At 38.9% G+C, this 16,161-nt stretch overlaps 1 protein-coding gene across 1 annotated transcript in view; it reads left to right on the plus strand.

Moving 5' to 3' along the window:
• TNPO1 (transportin 1) overlaps nt 1-16,161 on the plus strand; it is a 61,315-nt gene that overhangs the window by 6,795 nt on the left and 38,359 nt on the right. Inside the window, exon 3 of the mRNA XM_035897520.1 lies at nt 12,208-12,357. Coding sequence (XP_035753413.1) covers nt 12,208-12,357 — 150 coding nt within the window. The remainder of the gene's footprint in view (nt 1-12,207; nt 12,358-16,161) is intronic.

The raw sequence follows: 16,161 nt of genomic DNA on the forward strand, positions 1-16,161 counted from the left end.
GAAAGTGAGTTGGATTCATCAGGTAAATAACCATCTTCAGTACAACTGGGAAAGTATTCTTTCCTTTCCCCTCTTGAAGAGGGTTCTGTTGGTGGTCTGTCCTACAGCCTTGCCAACTTTGTTGGCTAGGGGAAAGAACCTAGTGTGTTTTACACCACAGACCAAAGCATAGATATTCATAGTCTTGGAAGTTCATGCTTCTGTTATGGACACACTGTCCCAGCAGAAGCAGCCATGAAAGTAAGCTTCCAACATTACTGACAGCTTATTCAATAAAAATTCAGGTGCTTTGATAGTGCATGAGAAAAAGATGTTGGTTTGATAGCAGATGGGACCAACTTTTGATTCAGTTTTTGCCACTGTTGAAACCACTGCTGAGAAAACTGTGCTTAAGGATATGTTTAGGTTACAGCTCCTGAATGTGGGAATTCTGTAATGATTGAAATGTGTCTTAAATACCCTCATTTTACTGCAGTGGAGGTTGTACCGAGTTATCTTTGGCCTGAGTCTTATGCCTCTGCAGATAAATAATGTTGCAGGCAACTTCTGTTTGCAAATAACTTTGCTTGTAAAGCAGGCTATTTCACTGGGGCCGTTCTCCAAGATACTTAGGTAAACCTTATGTGTAGGGACCTTGCTTTAATTTAGTACCAGAGGTATTACTTTTCAGTTGCAAAAAGTGTAATTTCTTTTTCCCTCCAGTGTTAGCTTCATCAGGCTTCTGTGTCTGAATGCTTGTGGCTTGCTGGTTTTAGGTCTATTGTGGTACTCCTAGATGTATGTGGTGGTTTTCTGGATTTTGTTTTTAAATTTTGTGGGCCCTCTTAAGCTATGAAAGTTTGTTTTGGGTCTTCCTGGTGTTGCCCTGATACTGTTTCATCAGAGAAAATATATAGCCTAGCTTGCAGCTATGTCATATGCATGCTCTAGCTTTAGCACTTCCTTTCTTTTTTTCTTTTAACTGGTGTGTATTTCTAAAAATAGATTTGTGAATCTGGACAAACCCCAGTGTTACAAAGCAGAATATAAAAGATGTCGAGGAAACAGTATTCAGTCCTGGACGTCAGACAGTAGGCTAGATGATGGAATAAAATATGATCCCAAGTTTTTGAAGATTGAGGTATAGGTCTCTAAAATGTACTTCCCAGAGAGCATGGTGCTCAGAGATCTTTCTTAGTTGGGTGAGATGGAGTCCAGATTAACTGAAAAATATCTGAAAGAAGCTTGGTTTTCCTAGTTTATCTCTAAATGAAAATATTACTCAGATGTTCTGTTAGTGTAGCTGTTCCTTCTTGGTTTGGCAGTTACAAAGCCTGGCAGTGGCACTACCCTGCCTTAGCATCGGTTTGGGGGTTTGTTCGTTTTTTAGTTGTTTTTTTTTTCTGGTGTCCTCTGAGCTGAGCTCAGAATCATATAGGCTTCTGTATTCTGTTAATGAGTTGTTTTCTGGAGTGTGTACATGTTGCTGCTTTTCAGATCACTTTCTGTATTTTATGAGATTGATGGAAACCATCCAGTGCTTCAGGGGAGTATCAGCTTTGCCTCTGTTGTTGCTTTCTTTGCTTACCTGCAGCTTCCCTTCTTTGTTCCAAGTCATACATCTAAATCCTCCTTTCCTTGTTCCCAGTTTTGCTTCTGTAATCCAAATCTGTTCCCTTGAAGGAAAATATGAGAAAATATTGTCCTACTTTCAGCCTCCTTGCTGTCTTTCTGAGGCCAGTTCTAGCCTCTAGTTAGGTACGTTGAGGCAGTTGTCCAAGACATCTGAACCATGAGGCAGGTCAGAGAAAGGACCTCTAGGTATCAAAACATGGACAATTCATACTGTAAGCGGAAGTTCTGCGTTTGTTTTGGACCTTGTTGACCATAGTGATGAAATTTGCAAAGTTGTCTGTACTAAACCAAACCCTTGCTTGTTGTTTATACTTTCCGTAAATTAATGTTTATATGGTCAGGGTTTTTTTCCTATCTAAAGTAGACTAACAAAAATACTATCCTTCTTAATTCATCTGTCTTGTCCTTTGCAGGACAACTTTGTCAATTTCCTCATGTTTTCTTATTACTATTTTTAACCAGGAATTATACCATGCTTTACCTCAGCATCCTGAATTTTGTGAATGAGGGGTGGATCTGGCTTGTGTTAAATTATTAAAAGATGATGCCTATTGTCATTCACCAGGAATACTCTCTAATCTTCATAACTTCAATTTGTCAGTTAGGGAGCATTGGGTGTGATGACTTTGTCATAATCCTGCCACAATATTTTGTTGATGCAAGGTTGTGTCAGCATACTGTGAGATGACATGGCCTACTTGCATCAGCAAAGACTACTGTGATGCCTTCTGGTAACATCTGCTGTTTAAGGAGAAACTAAATTGAGACTTAGTAGGAATAGTCTGAATAGATTACAATGTTTCTGCACGTATATATCTTAGCTAAGATTTGACATACCTAATGCCTCTTTATGTGGTGAAAAAGAATGGAATTACTGATACAATATCTATTCTAGTTAAGATGCAAACTGTCCATCCTTATCCCAAAACACGCAAGTCCTTTCTCAGATCTACTTTTTATCCTTCTTAGGCAAGAGACAGAGGATGTGATTCGCTTGGGCACAGTTTCTGTGAAGTTTTTTATTTGTCTCCCTCTCCCCTGTCTGTTGGGCTCTTGCGAGGACCTAGACTAGTGGGAAAATATTGAGAGAAATGTATGATAGACCTGGTAGCTTTCTGCTGGCCCATATAGCCATAGTTATCTATCCTGTTGCAGCTATACCAAGCCTTTGTGATTCTGACCTTGGATTGTGTTTTAGTGATTGACTCTTCATGCCATCCTAACGTGGGAACTCTGGTCTCAACAAAGTGGTGTCTCAGTGGATTGATCATGGTCTGGTGTTAAGGCTGTTGCAGTCAAGGATCAGAATCCTTGAGGTGAACTTTAATCTGAAGGTCAATGAGCTGGGATTGAGAACACCGGTTTAGTATTGCCTTTGTCATATGCTTTAAGGATGGTCTTTCAAGTTTATTTCCAGAATGCTTTGGATTTTTATAAACCAGTTGAAGATAGAGAAGTGTCCCTGCAACTCATGATCTTGTTCATGTGATGGCTTAGTCATTCAGAGGACCTTACTTTGACATGAAACACTACCATGGAGGAACGTTCTGTGCCCATCCCACTCTCCACCCCCCCAGTGTTTGTTTCAATAGAAGTCCACAGAGATGGTAATTTGTTTTCTGGTAAACATGACACTAATAATTCATCTAGCTCTGAAAACAGAATTTGAAATGGTTGTTTATAAACTATTACTGGGATCCAAAGTGTTCTTGGTCGGTTTGATGTGAATGTTTTCTGATGAGTGTTGGAATTTAAACTTGATCCATTCCATTATGAACTTTCTTGGCATGTTGGTGTTGAAAGTCTTTGAAGCTGAGCAAGAGGAAGACCACTGTATGAGATCAGGTATTAATTTGTCAGTTACCAGTTTCAGGAAGGTATCTTTGAGCAGGATTAATCCAGAAAAGTGTTTCAGCAGCTTTAACTGTTTAATTAAAAGAAATGCCCCCACTACCGCTCCCCTCCCCCCCCCATCATCCCACATGATGTCATTATTAAATGTACTAAAATAACTGCCAAGGAGTGAATCTGATTGCATTACAATTCAGAATTCAAGTCAGATTAATGTACCCTTACAGTTTAAAAGGCTGCATATGTAGTGTCCTACTTTAAAAACAGCAAAACATTTTTTCTCTTTGAGTTCAAATACATGAAGAATTACAAAAAAGAAATTAAGCCTGACTGAGTTCTAGTAATCAATGCATAAAATAGTTGAGGTGCATAAATATCTTAATGGAAACCAAGTTACGAGATAATGAATTTTTTCAGATCACTAAAAATCCCATGTTTTTTCCCTGTATGCTGGCTAATTCTTCCTTTCCATTCCTCTCTAGGGGTGTTATAGTGCAGGTTTAAGGAAAAGGCTTCTCCTAAGTAGTTGTATGGCATACATACCACATGTGAGGAGTGACATGTATTTATTTACTTACTTATTTATTTAAAGTCTTTAAAGAAATTTTGAAGTTATGCAGTGGATGTGTGATTCAATGTTTTGGGAATACTTTCCTGGACCTCCTCATTCTGAACAGCCAGAATCAGAGTATGGGATCTCTATTATTATCTCTCTCCCTATCTGTGAAGCCCATACAAAGGAAGCATCGAAAAAGAACAAATAAAGTAACAAGTTTCTTGATCATAGAGAAAATTGCCAAAGAGCTACCAGGGATGAATCTTCCCCCAACATACACAATGGCTATTGAGTAGTTACTTTACAATACTCTGGGGCTGCTACTTGGAAATTCACTTGTGTCCAGAAGAAACAAAAATGCTCCTGGAGATGCCTGCAAGGGGTCCTGATGAGCTAACATGAATGGAACTGCCTGTAACATTGACAGAACTCCTAAGAGCTACCTTGGAGGAGTCTAGGCTGCTACCTGGGAATTTGCGTATCTCCAGAGGCTAACACACTCCAGAAGATGCCTAGGAGAATTCCCAGGGACTTACAGGGCATGGACCTTCCCCCAATATACACAATGCTCTTCAAGCAGATACCTTAGAAGGGTCTGGGGCTGCTACCTGGGAATTCAGCTGTCTCCAGAGGAGGGCAACACAGTCCTGGAGATTCCTGTTTCCAGGCTTCTGCAGGGAAGCCACCTGAGGAGTCTTGGGCATGTTGGAGGCAGGTTCATGCTCTGTACCTTCGCTGGGAGTCCTCCCAGGCAGCTTTGGAGAGTTTTGGCCTGTTGACTAGCCTAGTGCCTTTACGTACTTGAAGTGCATCAGTTTAGGTTCTTCAAAAGTGCTGTTCACTGTAAGCATTTTGGGGGTAAGTCTTGGAACATATTTTCTCTCAAGTAGCTTGTGGAGAGAAAGGACAGAAGTTTTTGGGCTTTCCCTTGATTCTTAAGGTCATCAAACTTCCAGGTTTGTTTGCTGTGCCTTTTTCTGAAGTTCAGGTGTTCTTGGGTAAGGTCTGGTTTGGCATTACAGTAAATGTGACTTTTTGGGGGAGTAAGTTGGAGGTGTTTAGCCAGCTATTTGAAGCTTTTCCTTAGTGTGTCTTATGAGCTGAATGTTATCTGCTGCAAGGGGTATTTCTTTGTATGCTTTTTTTAAGTCAAACTTTCCTGCTTGGTGATGTTTGGTTGTTTCTCATATCAAATCTAAGTGTACTTAAAATGCCAGTATCAAGCATCCCTGTGTGGTGGTTTCCTATAGAAGGGGAAAGCGTTGCTGGTGTGATTTCTAAATGTGCTTCTGTCCACCAAGCAGTACTTGATTCAGTGCAGTTCTGAGGTGCTGCCTCCTCGGGAGGCTATATGTTGGTGTCTGATTTGGGCTGTGATGACTCCCAGGAAGCAACATCACCACCTCTTTCTAGATTTTCAGAAAGCAGACTTGCTGCGAGGCATTAGGATGATATAACAATTTCAGTGTGTGTTTGTTACCTTGCAGTGTGGGGCAGGTTCAGTTGGTTAGCTGATCACTTCCATGAAGCCAAATCTAGACTTATAAAGGAATGCTCATTACCACTCCTCACATGCAAGTAAAAACACCTTTCCTTTAATGCCAAAAGAGAGTGGAATGCAGGAAAAAATCCAAATATTTTTCAATACCACCAATAATAGTACCCACAGTATTTTTGGCCAGCTTCGGAATTGAGTATCTTTACTGAAAGCAATTTAAAAAGCCATATAAAAGCATATCTTGATCTCACAGTCTGATGCTAGTATCAATAACTGGCTAAGCCTTACTATTGCTTTTGCAAAGCATTTTAAACTCCTTTCTTCTCCATCTATAATGACATAATTCTCACTCTTCAAAACCACAAGAAGATTTTACTCAGCTGTGCCTTCTGCTTTCAAAAGGTATTCAGGAGCAACAGTGCCATGACAGTCATCAGTACCAATAATGGTTGCCATCTGCATTCAGCTCAGTACAGGCAGCTTAGAACAGCTTAGCCCTGCAGCACTGGACTGGGCAACACCATTCCTTCCTAGTGAGGTTGTCTGCTTCAGCTGAAGTGGCAGACACTGGCTGTTCAAGCAAGTACAGATTCAATGGTACAGAATTCTATTTTGGTATCTCCAAGGAAAAAGCTTTTACATAGGATGTTCTTCTCTGACTCAGAAGATACACTACGATTAGAGGCAATTCTGACTAGCAAGGTTTAAGTCTCAGGAGCTTTAAGCATTCCAGAATGTCAAGCACTCACAGTTTCCCCTCATTCTTCTCCCTCCTCAAAGAAAGGAGGCTGATGAAGCCATAGGTAGAAACTAAAAAAAGTGAAGATGGATTTCAAATGACTAGGAAGAGGAAGAGCAGCATGGTCACACATCAAAGCTTCTTAGATACAGTCTTATTTTTGCTAGTACTCTTAAGTAGCAGAGGATCAGTCACTTTGTTCCTGGTAAGAACTCTTGTGTAGCCAAATACTAGAAAAAAACTAAGTTTCTAAAGTAATAATAGTAAAACATGAAATTGTATAAAGATGTATTGAATTAAAAACAGGTCCATGCTCTCTTATTTTATTATTGTAGCTAGACGCACAGCTGCTTGGGAAGAACACTTCCACTAGTGCCAAAACTCTATTCTGCCATTCACTAGAGTGCAACCTAATATGCTCATTGAAAATCTGTTTATAGTATCCGGAAAAGTCAGCCAGAACAAATTAAAAAAATAGGAAAGTAACTGATTACAGACTTAAGAAATAAAAATGAGGAGGTTTTGTCTTGAATTAGTTGTGCATTATAGGGGAAAAAGCCTTACTGGCAAGGAAGGGTATCAGAGCAACAAAGTAGTCCAGCTTTATAACAAGACTTACACATGTATGCCACCACACAACTTTCTGTTAAGCTATACCCATAGGACAGAGACAGAAGGAGTAGTCAAAGCTTCCAGTGCACAGCACCCTATACAACACCAGTGTTGGTGAGCACCCTGTATTTTGTGCTTCCCAGTACTCACTTAGCAGTTTGAACAGTATTCTGAATTACTCAATTTGATAACACAACCTGATTTTACTCATCCAGTTAATCCTTGTGTTCCAGCAGCTATTCATATTACAGGTTGTCACATGTTTTGATATATATAACCTTCACCTTTGGTATATTCAGAGGGTGACAAAACCTCTACTCATCTGACCAAGTAATTTCTTCAGATAGATTAATGACTCTAAATCCTAATTCATTTGCTGCTAAATGCTGTTTAAGCAACTTCCATTTCCTCATAATTTCCTTTCCCTATACACTCAACTTAGTGCAAAGGTACTTGCTATACGCCCCTTCCCTCAACATATAAATACCAACGAGAGATGATGTTACTTTCTGGATATTCTCAATCTGCAACAGTGTCCTGCGTTCCTTACATAGTTCGGGATCTTGCAGTGAATCATACTCTTGTCATACTGCATCTCCATTTCTTACTAAGGATTCTTCTGCTTTTGGTAGAATTCTTGCACTGATTTAACTGCAGGATCAGGGGGTGATACATAAAATGTCATTAGAAAGGTAAAGTGTTGAGACAATTGGTTTGTGGGGATACAGTAGAGATGCTAAAAGTAGGAGTGAAACCAGAGGATTAGTTCTTTAAACTTCTCGTGTTTTTGCAAGCCATCAAAGATGTACAAATTCTGGCATTCTGATTGACCTGTGGTCATTATTAGTTAGAACGCAGAAGCTTCCATAACTAACCAGGAAGCTAATTGTAGGTCAGTAGTTCAACACCCTTCTCATATTGTCCACAGCTCAGTTTTATTTACAAAACTGTCTTCAGAAGCATAGCTGTTGCTACTTGCTTATTATTCAGTAAATGTGCAACACTCAGCATCAGCAGAACATTTCCAGCTTTGTTTTGTTGTCTTACAGACGTTCCTAAACTTAGGCAGTTGTGTCAGATTATTTTCCATGACTTGTATGAGTCAATTGAGCACTGATTAAATTGAGACTGGCCACTGCGTTTCAAGGTCATTTATATGTTCAGATACATTAAATGAAACATCCTCAGTCCTGCTTCTGACATGATATTAAACCATACCAATTTAAGCCAAAAGTGTTATACTTAGGTTTACTTAAAAGTGCAGCATCAAAAAAAACCCCACTAGGATCTTTTTCTGCTGGGAGGCTTGTGAAGGTGTCTCTGTACTGTATTCTTATACACTATGATAGAAGAAATTTATCATCTTCTGCTTCCCATATGACTGCTCTGGTGGGATGCTTTTCTCTTTGATTTTAGCTCTTTTAAGAGACAACCAGTCTCTCATTAATGGATCAGAAATGTTCACATGCAACAGTGACACCAGTCATGATTTTTATCACATTTTGTATTTGTATATATTGTCTGTATCACTAGCTAAAGCACACAGATTGACAGCTTATTTCTCAAAAAGGCTTGACAGCTTTGAATCTGAAATCAGCAGACAGAGCAGTTTTGCTTTAGGAAAAGTCTCACCCTAACGTGTAAAGTTGCCAGTATCACAGGAGTAATAGGGCAAAATACAGCCATGCTCATAATGATTATATCACAGGCTGTGAATGGATAAACACTACCGTCATCCCAGATGCTCAGTTGTTTTATCAATCTAGGAAGTTATATTCTAAGAAAGAGGATGAAAAGGCATGGTGAAACAAATGCTCACCTGGACTTTCAAGGTGAGCTATAAAAACTTCATTGTTTTCACAGATGCACCTTATGTAATACCAACCCTTGTTAGAGGAAATATGGCTGTTTGAGGACACACCCTAGCTCTTAAAAGCACTGCAGTAGTCCTAAATAATTCATATCTGTGTAACGCAGGTATGTGTCCATTTACTCTGTCTGTAAACCATTAAAATCTGGAACTAGTATTAGAGTCTTGCAACAGAACCGAGAATTTACAGAGAACTAAATTATAATTATGTGATATGGTTTTATTATAAAGTGAAGGGATGCAAGAGGGGAATCTTCCACTGGTGAACTGATTTGGCACCAAAGGTGATATCAAATGCCAGAGGTCTGCTTCACTTCCCTTGTACTATAAGTTCTTGTCAACTTCCAGGTTGACTGAGATAGAAGGAGGCAAGACTGTGATCTTTTTGGATGCTGAAGCATATGGCTGACAGAACTTATCACAGAATCTATGAAGGCTAAAGAGTGTCTTACTCAGCTTTTGGGCCATCTGCCTGTAATCTTGGTGTTACAGCAAGAACTCCATCCAGACCTACATTACTGTCTTCTGGCAGTGTAGCTGTTAAATTGTTGAACATCCTGGATTCCATAAATATTCTTGTGCAGTCATACCAGACTTTTTTTTCTCAAATTAAAATTTTGACTATAGTATGGTTGTTTTGGTTTGGTTTTTTTAAATGCCTGAGTATCAGATGCTATGCTGCTTCTCTAGCTCAAGTCGTTGGTGTTTGTTTAGCTCTAAGTCCATCTTTGTGTTTTCTGCTTGTCACCTCTCAGTATGGTGATAATTCGATTTGCTTTTTGTTTTTAATCTCCTTTTTCTCACTTCATGAATTCTCTTTCATGTGTCAGAGATGCAACTTTCACTGTGAATCCTTTAGAATCTTTGTTGCAGGACTGTGGGATAAACACATATTATGAAGAATAGTAGTTCTGTTATCTTGGCTAAAGGAATGAATTTAAGGTGTTTCATGCTGCTGCATACCATAGGATAGTTTATGGGGGAAAAAAAAAAAGGTGCTGAAGTTTCACCTTAACATGACCTTGATTTTCATCTAAACCAGCTGGCTAATCTGCCCGTTTCTAACACACGGAACTTAATAGTATCAGTATCTCTGCTTGGTTAAATTGAAGCTATTGCTTTCTCCCTTTTGTAACTGTAGACAGGCATTCTAAAGGATTCATGCTTTTACATAATGCACTGTTTAGTATTTTCATGCTAGAGTTTATATTAATAATGGCTAACATACCGTATTCTAATCAGCCTTTGGTTGGTACTCTGACTTAGTGCACCCCAAGAACATACTGCTGGTTGATACAGAATGAGTCACTATTGTATTCTGTGTCTAACTGGCTGCTGACGATAATGGCTTATTGTGGCTTGCAAAGGGTTTAGACAATGTGGAAATTAAAGGAAGACTCCTTTGGCTTCTTTCCTTCACCAGGTACAACTTTAAACCTTAATTTATGGAGGACTGGATTTCTTGAAGACATGTGTACCTATCAATGGATTACAGTTACATAAAGCTATCAGAGTTAGACATGCTATGTTGGTGTAAGAGTTGATGCGAAGATTTTACTGTTACTTCAGGCAAACCTGAGACTGATCAAGAGTTCATGTGAAAACTTTCTTTAGGTCATTCTCCACCTGCTTTGTATTAATGATATCTTCAAAACTTTAAACAAAATTACAAATTACTTGCTTTGACTTAACATGTAATAATGGTAGCAATACTTCTCGCATCTCACAACGAAGTTCTGTGGTTGCAAAAAGTTTGTCCGCTCATCCAGTCTTTAATATTTTTATTTAAAATAATAAACCTTTTCTTCCCTCCTTCTCCATTCTCCTAGAAGAGTTATTGCTCCTTGAAATGAAGTGCTATGCAAGTGAAAGGACTTCTATTTCTATATAATTTAGAAGTTGGTGGGTATTTAAAACCTGTAGTGTAGGTAGTTATTGGTATTGTTTCAAATATGTATGCATAGGGTGGCTTCTTGGTTTATAAAGTTACTGAATTCTGTGTAAAGGATATGCTTGTAAATGAATACACTCATAGTTATGGAGCATGAAGAATAATGTTTCTTTAGGAGAACTGAAATATGAACATAAAAACAAGATTAAAAAGTATATGGTGGCAGTCTAGTTTGGAAACTCCAATATTGAAGATCAGTTGATAAAATGAATTCTAATTTCTAATCAGGCAAACAAAACCCCCTCTTCTGAAAAGTGCTGTTTCTGTTCTAACTAGCACAGATCACAATAGAAACTGTCTTTAATGTCTATCAGGGGGATGTCAGACATTGTGGGTGTACTGAGTGTCTTGGTGTTGTGATGCAGTGACTTCAGTTTGAATATATTTTATATCTGAAAGTTACATCTCTTATTTTTCTTATCCTTATTTCAGTTGGGATGTTAATAGTTTTGAAGGCCTGAAATAGATCCGTGTGTAAACTAATTCTTGATGCAAAGGAATTTTGAACGCCCTTATTTCTTCCCCAATTCAGGGCTTCATATAAAAAATTCAAACAAGTAGCTAAAATCCTAATTAAAATTAGCTTTCTGTGCTGATTAGGGTTGCTGTAAACTGTAAATTTAAATTTGCTTAAACTAATCCTTTCTATGTGGAACATCCAGATCTCACTTTCAGCATATTTTGGAAGTAATACCAACTTACTCATGCTTTTGGTTGAAGAACCAAACATGGGTCTGCTCCAATACAAATGAAAAATCTAGGCTGTTCTTTTTCTATTCCTCCTCTCGTCCCAGTAATTTGGAGAAATTTGCAGGCAAAAAAGAGCTCAGTGAAGAGAACTCAAGCCATTACCTAAACTTTAATTCTTACTCTGTTCATGTCAATCCTGGTCACTTTTTTCTTATGGTTCACACTATATAACACCTGTTAGCTTGTCTAAGGATTTTTTTTTTCCCTTCTCCCTCTTAATTATTAACTTAGTAGATCAGTAGAACAACTGGTATCTGAAGGGATTGCAATACTTTATTTTGTAGAAAAACGGAACACTATTTCTGTGAGATTAGGAGGTGGAGGATTTACTGCCTAGTCCCTACCTCATTTCTACATCTTACTATGGTGAAAGCAGGTTTGCCATCAATTACTTATACTATCAGTGTTGGACCAAGCCAGTCAGTACAATCAGGATGTCTGAATGTCTTTGGCTGACCAATTTCATTTGTGAGTCTCCTTTATCCTATGACTTCAGATCTATTCCTTATTTACATCTCTATACAAAACTTTCTCTTAATATGTAGAATTTATAATACTGATACCCTAATTTTTAACAAATAGAAATAGTGAAGTCTGAAACTGAAAAGTTTTGCTATGTGAATTGATGGGTGTAGTTGGAAGGAGAGAGAAGGAAGTGAAGATTAATGGCGCTCTCAATAAGCTTTGCTCTTGTTTCATTGTTCTGGAAATCTGCCTTTTTCCTGTGAGCTGATTGAAGGTTGACTGTAATTATTTTCTGTTGCAGATGAACCAACACGTTCCTTGAGTGGTCTCATCTTGAAGAATAATGTAAAAGCACATTTTCACAACTTTCCCAATGGGGTAACTGACTTCATTAAAAGCGAATGTCTGAACAACATTGGTGATTCCTCCCCCTTAATCAGAGCTACTGTAGGTAAGTTTGCTCTTACTACTGTCTTCTGCATACTGAGAATGTTAACTGATACAGGTGAGAGCTGCATTAGTGCTGTAAAGTTATTAAACTCTTAAACCTGTTTGCTTCTGATAATTGCCACAACTTCAACATGCTTTAATGCTGATACCTATCCTTAGTGTGAATATACAAAAGTCACACTTACTTTTGCTTCCTATTGTCTTAGAAATGATTTAGCAATTCAGTTCATATTTCTTGAAACATAACTGAAGTTTATTTGAAGCTACTAAAATTGAGCTTGCTGCCAATTTCTGTACCTAAAAACAGGAACAAGGTAAAGATCTGGCTTCAGAACTATTTCAGCACTGCGCTTGCATCAATGAAACACTTGTTAGCTGATTTCCTGCGCCCCACCCCCCATGTGCACACGCATGCACATCCCTTGAGGGAATCATCATATACATCCACATAATGAGTTTCTGTTTCAAAATGCCTTCTGTCAGAAAACAGTAGATGAAGTATGGTATATGGAAAATCATAGAATCATAGAATGGTTTGGGTTGGAAGGGACCTTAAAGATATCTAGTTCCAGCGAGAATTTTTTTTGTCACGTGGATTTCTGATTCCGTAGATACTTTTGCTTTAGTACACTTCTTCCATAAAATATGCATATTTGCATTATTTTTACATTTTTACTTGTTTCTAGGTGAAGGTGCTATTCTGTATGCTCTTTGAGAGTATGATTTCCTGCAATTATTACAATCATTGTAGCATTTTCCTTGTCAACTCAAAAAAAACTAGAAAAAAGTAAACCAAATATATATTTGAATATGAGAGAAAATGGGGGTGAGTGTCAGTTCAGAAAGAAATTCAGCTTGTATCAGCTGACTCCTCTTACAAAATGATCTGCCAGTTACTGCTGCATTAGAATCCTTTGCTTTTTCTATAGGATTCTTTCTCCAGACATCTAGGTTGTGGACTATGGGCTAGAGAAAAATGCTGATCTCTTAGCTTTTTCCTGCTGTCTCATCACTTGTGAAGCTGCTTTACTATGAATTTTATTAATCTCCCATTTTCTTAATGACAGTAGAAATAAGTAATTGAGTGGCACATACTTTTGTGATTTCAGTTTGTAGAAATGCTTGCTTATTTGTTCATAGGAGTTGCCAGTAGAGTACAACAGAGCTGACTAAAGAATATATCCCAGCTCTGTTTGGATTGCTCTCTTAGGGTTGTTTGGTGGTGATGGTTTGTGAGGTGGTTTTTTGGTGGTGGAGGATTTGTTTGTTTTCAAGCAGTTATTCTTTGATTTCTCCTCGTAAGAAATGTTTGTTGATTATTAGCTCAGTTACTGTTCAACTTTAAGTGATCCTTGCAGGGATTATTCAAGCATGTATAAACTCTGAAGATGAGTAGCAACTGATGAACTGTATGCTTACCTAAGAGCTGCTACTAAGCTCATGCTTTACCCCCTCCCGTTGGAAGTAATTAAATGTTCGATCCTTGTACGCTTCTGTCTTAATAGTGAGGTTGCTCCAGTACCCACTGGTCTCTGATACTAGCTAGGTGTAAATACATTACTAACTACCTAGGCTGCCTTTTTAGCGTATGAGTTGGCATATGCTAGTTAGAGCTGCTCTTTGAGATGCATACAGGTTTTTGCAGTTCAAGCACTATCAATTTAATGAGCCAACTGCAAATAAGATCTCTGGAACTCTTGATAGGAAGATGAGCAGGTACATCAGGATAGCATCAGAGAAAATTTAATGCAGCATTCACTCTCCTTTGTGGTCTCTAGTATCTAGTGCTAACCTGACAAAAGCTGATACCTTTTGGCTATGATGGAGGCAAGCTGATTAATCCCATTCCCAAAGTCACCTCGCTGAGGGGAATGAGCATGGCAATAGAGTTTATTTTAGAACTGTGACTTGAGACCAAAAGGCAAGTACAAGTTGTTGTATCCTTACTTAGCTTTTCCCTGTTTTAATCCCCAAATGCGTGACTGTGGAACTTCTCTGTGCTGTGTGGTACCGGTTTTAAAACCCTATGTGGTAATGCTGAAATATGGATTCCAGTTCAAAAAAGGTGGCTGCATGTGTTGAGGACCCACAAACTTACCAGGAAATAAATGCATCTGTTCAGGAATTGCCTGTGACTGTTCTTAAAACTTTCTGGGACCATAGGGTTACCTGCTGCTTAAAAGCAAGCAGGAGAAATAGTTTGAGTGTTTAGTGGAAGGAATGGAGAGCTTCACTGCAGAAGGAAAGTGAAAGCTAATGATTGCCCTGTGAGGGGGAATTTTGCTGTGAAGTTCAGCTTTTCAGAATTAAGGAGTTCAGAAATCAATTTTAGGAGCTACAGAGGCAAAACACCACCCCAAAAACCCCAGCCTTCCCCTGTCCTGTTATTGGCATGAGAGTACTGAAGCATAGCTGCTTTTTCTTTATGTTCAATTTTCTTATGGTAGAATTGATGCTGTAAACTGAGGCTGTATGTAAGTGAAACAGTGACATAAAAGATGCTGTCATGATATTACACCTATGTTTTTAACAATCTCTGACATCCCTCTGCAGTTTGTTTTCTTGCATATTTATTGCTCAATTAGGCCAGCTGCTATGTTCATTAAATTTCACATTTGTCAAGTGAAATATCACCAGATTCTGTAATACTGTTTTAAAGTTCATTACAAATCAAAGAGCATCTTTATAACGACTTTGAGTTTCAGCTTTCTAACCTTGCAGCTTAGTATGTTGGTCAGAAGGACCTGTTTTAACTGTCAGCTCTAGCCCAAACCTCTCAAAAACATGCAAGCTACTCAACTGATTACTTCTTTACTTTGATTATTCTTCTGATGTCCATGTTTCTGTCTGAAGTGTTGCAGAGAAAGCCACAAAGGCTAATTTCTGGTGTCTTCTGTTCCATGCTTGCCAAATAAAGCAGCATGTGGGTGGGAAGTATTTCACATTTGAAAGATGAAGCTCATTAGAAGCTCATAAAGATTCCTTCTAACATGAACATAAGTGCCTAAAACTTAATTTTATGTGGCTGTTTCCTCATTGTTCTTAAAACCTTTTGCAAAGCTTCAAATGCTATAGCTGTTGCCTAAATTCTTGATAGTCTGACTTTTTTAATTTATTTTAATCTTTTTTTGTCCCTGCCAAAGTGTCTCTTTATTGTTTCAAACACACTAGCACAGTGTTAAATGGCTTCTCCACAGACCAGTACAGAAAGTTCATAATGACATAGAATCATAGAATGTTTTGGGTTGGGAGGGACCCCTAGAGGTCATCTAGTCCAACCCCCCTGCAGGAGCAGGGACACCGCTAACTACATCAGGTTGCTCAGAGCCCCGTCCAACCTGGCCTTGAATGCTTCCAGGGATGGGGCCTCCACTACCTCTCTGGGCAACCTGTTCCAGTGTTTCACCACCCTCATTGTAAAGAATTTCTTCCTTATATCTAGTCTAAACCTACCCTGGTTTAGTTTGAAACCATTACCCCTTGTCTTGTCACAGCTGGCCCTACTAAAAAGATTTTCCCCATCTTTCCTATAGGCCCCCTTTAGGTATTGAAAGGCCACAATCAGGTTTCCCCGCAGCCTTCTCTTCTCCAGGCTGAACAAGCCCAACTCTCTCAGCCTGTCCTCATAGGAGAGGTGCTCCAGCCCTCGGATCATTTTTGTGGCCCTCCTCTGGACGCGCTCCAACAGTTCCATGTCCTTCTTGTGCTGAGGGCTCCAGAGCTGGACGCAGTACTCTAGATGAGGTCTCACCAGAGCAGAGTAGAGGGGCAGAATCACCTCCCTTGACCTGCTGGCCACGCTTCT

This window comes from Egretta garzetta, unplaced genomic scaffold (assembly GCF_000687185.1).
Source record: "Egretta garzetta isolate BGI_Z169 unplaced genomic scaffold, ASM68718v1 scaffold617, whole genome shotgun sequence".
NCBI classification, from domain to species: domain Eukaryota; kingdom Metazoa; phylum Chordata; class Aves; order Pelecaniformes; family Ardeidae; genus Egretta; species Egretta garzetta.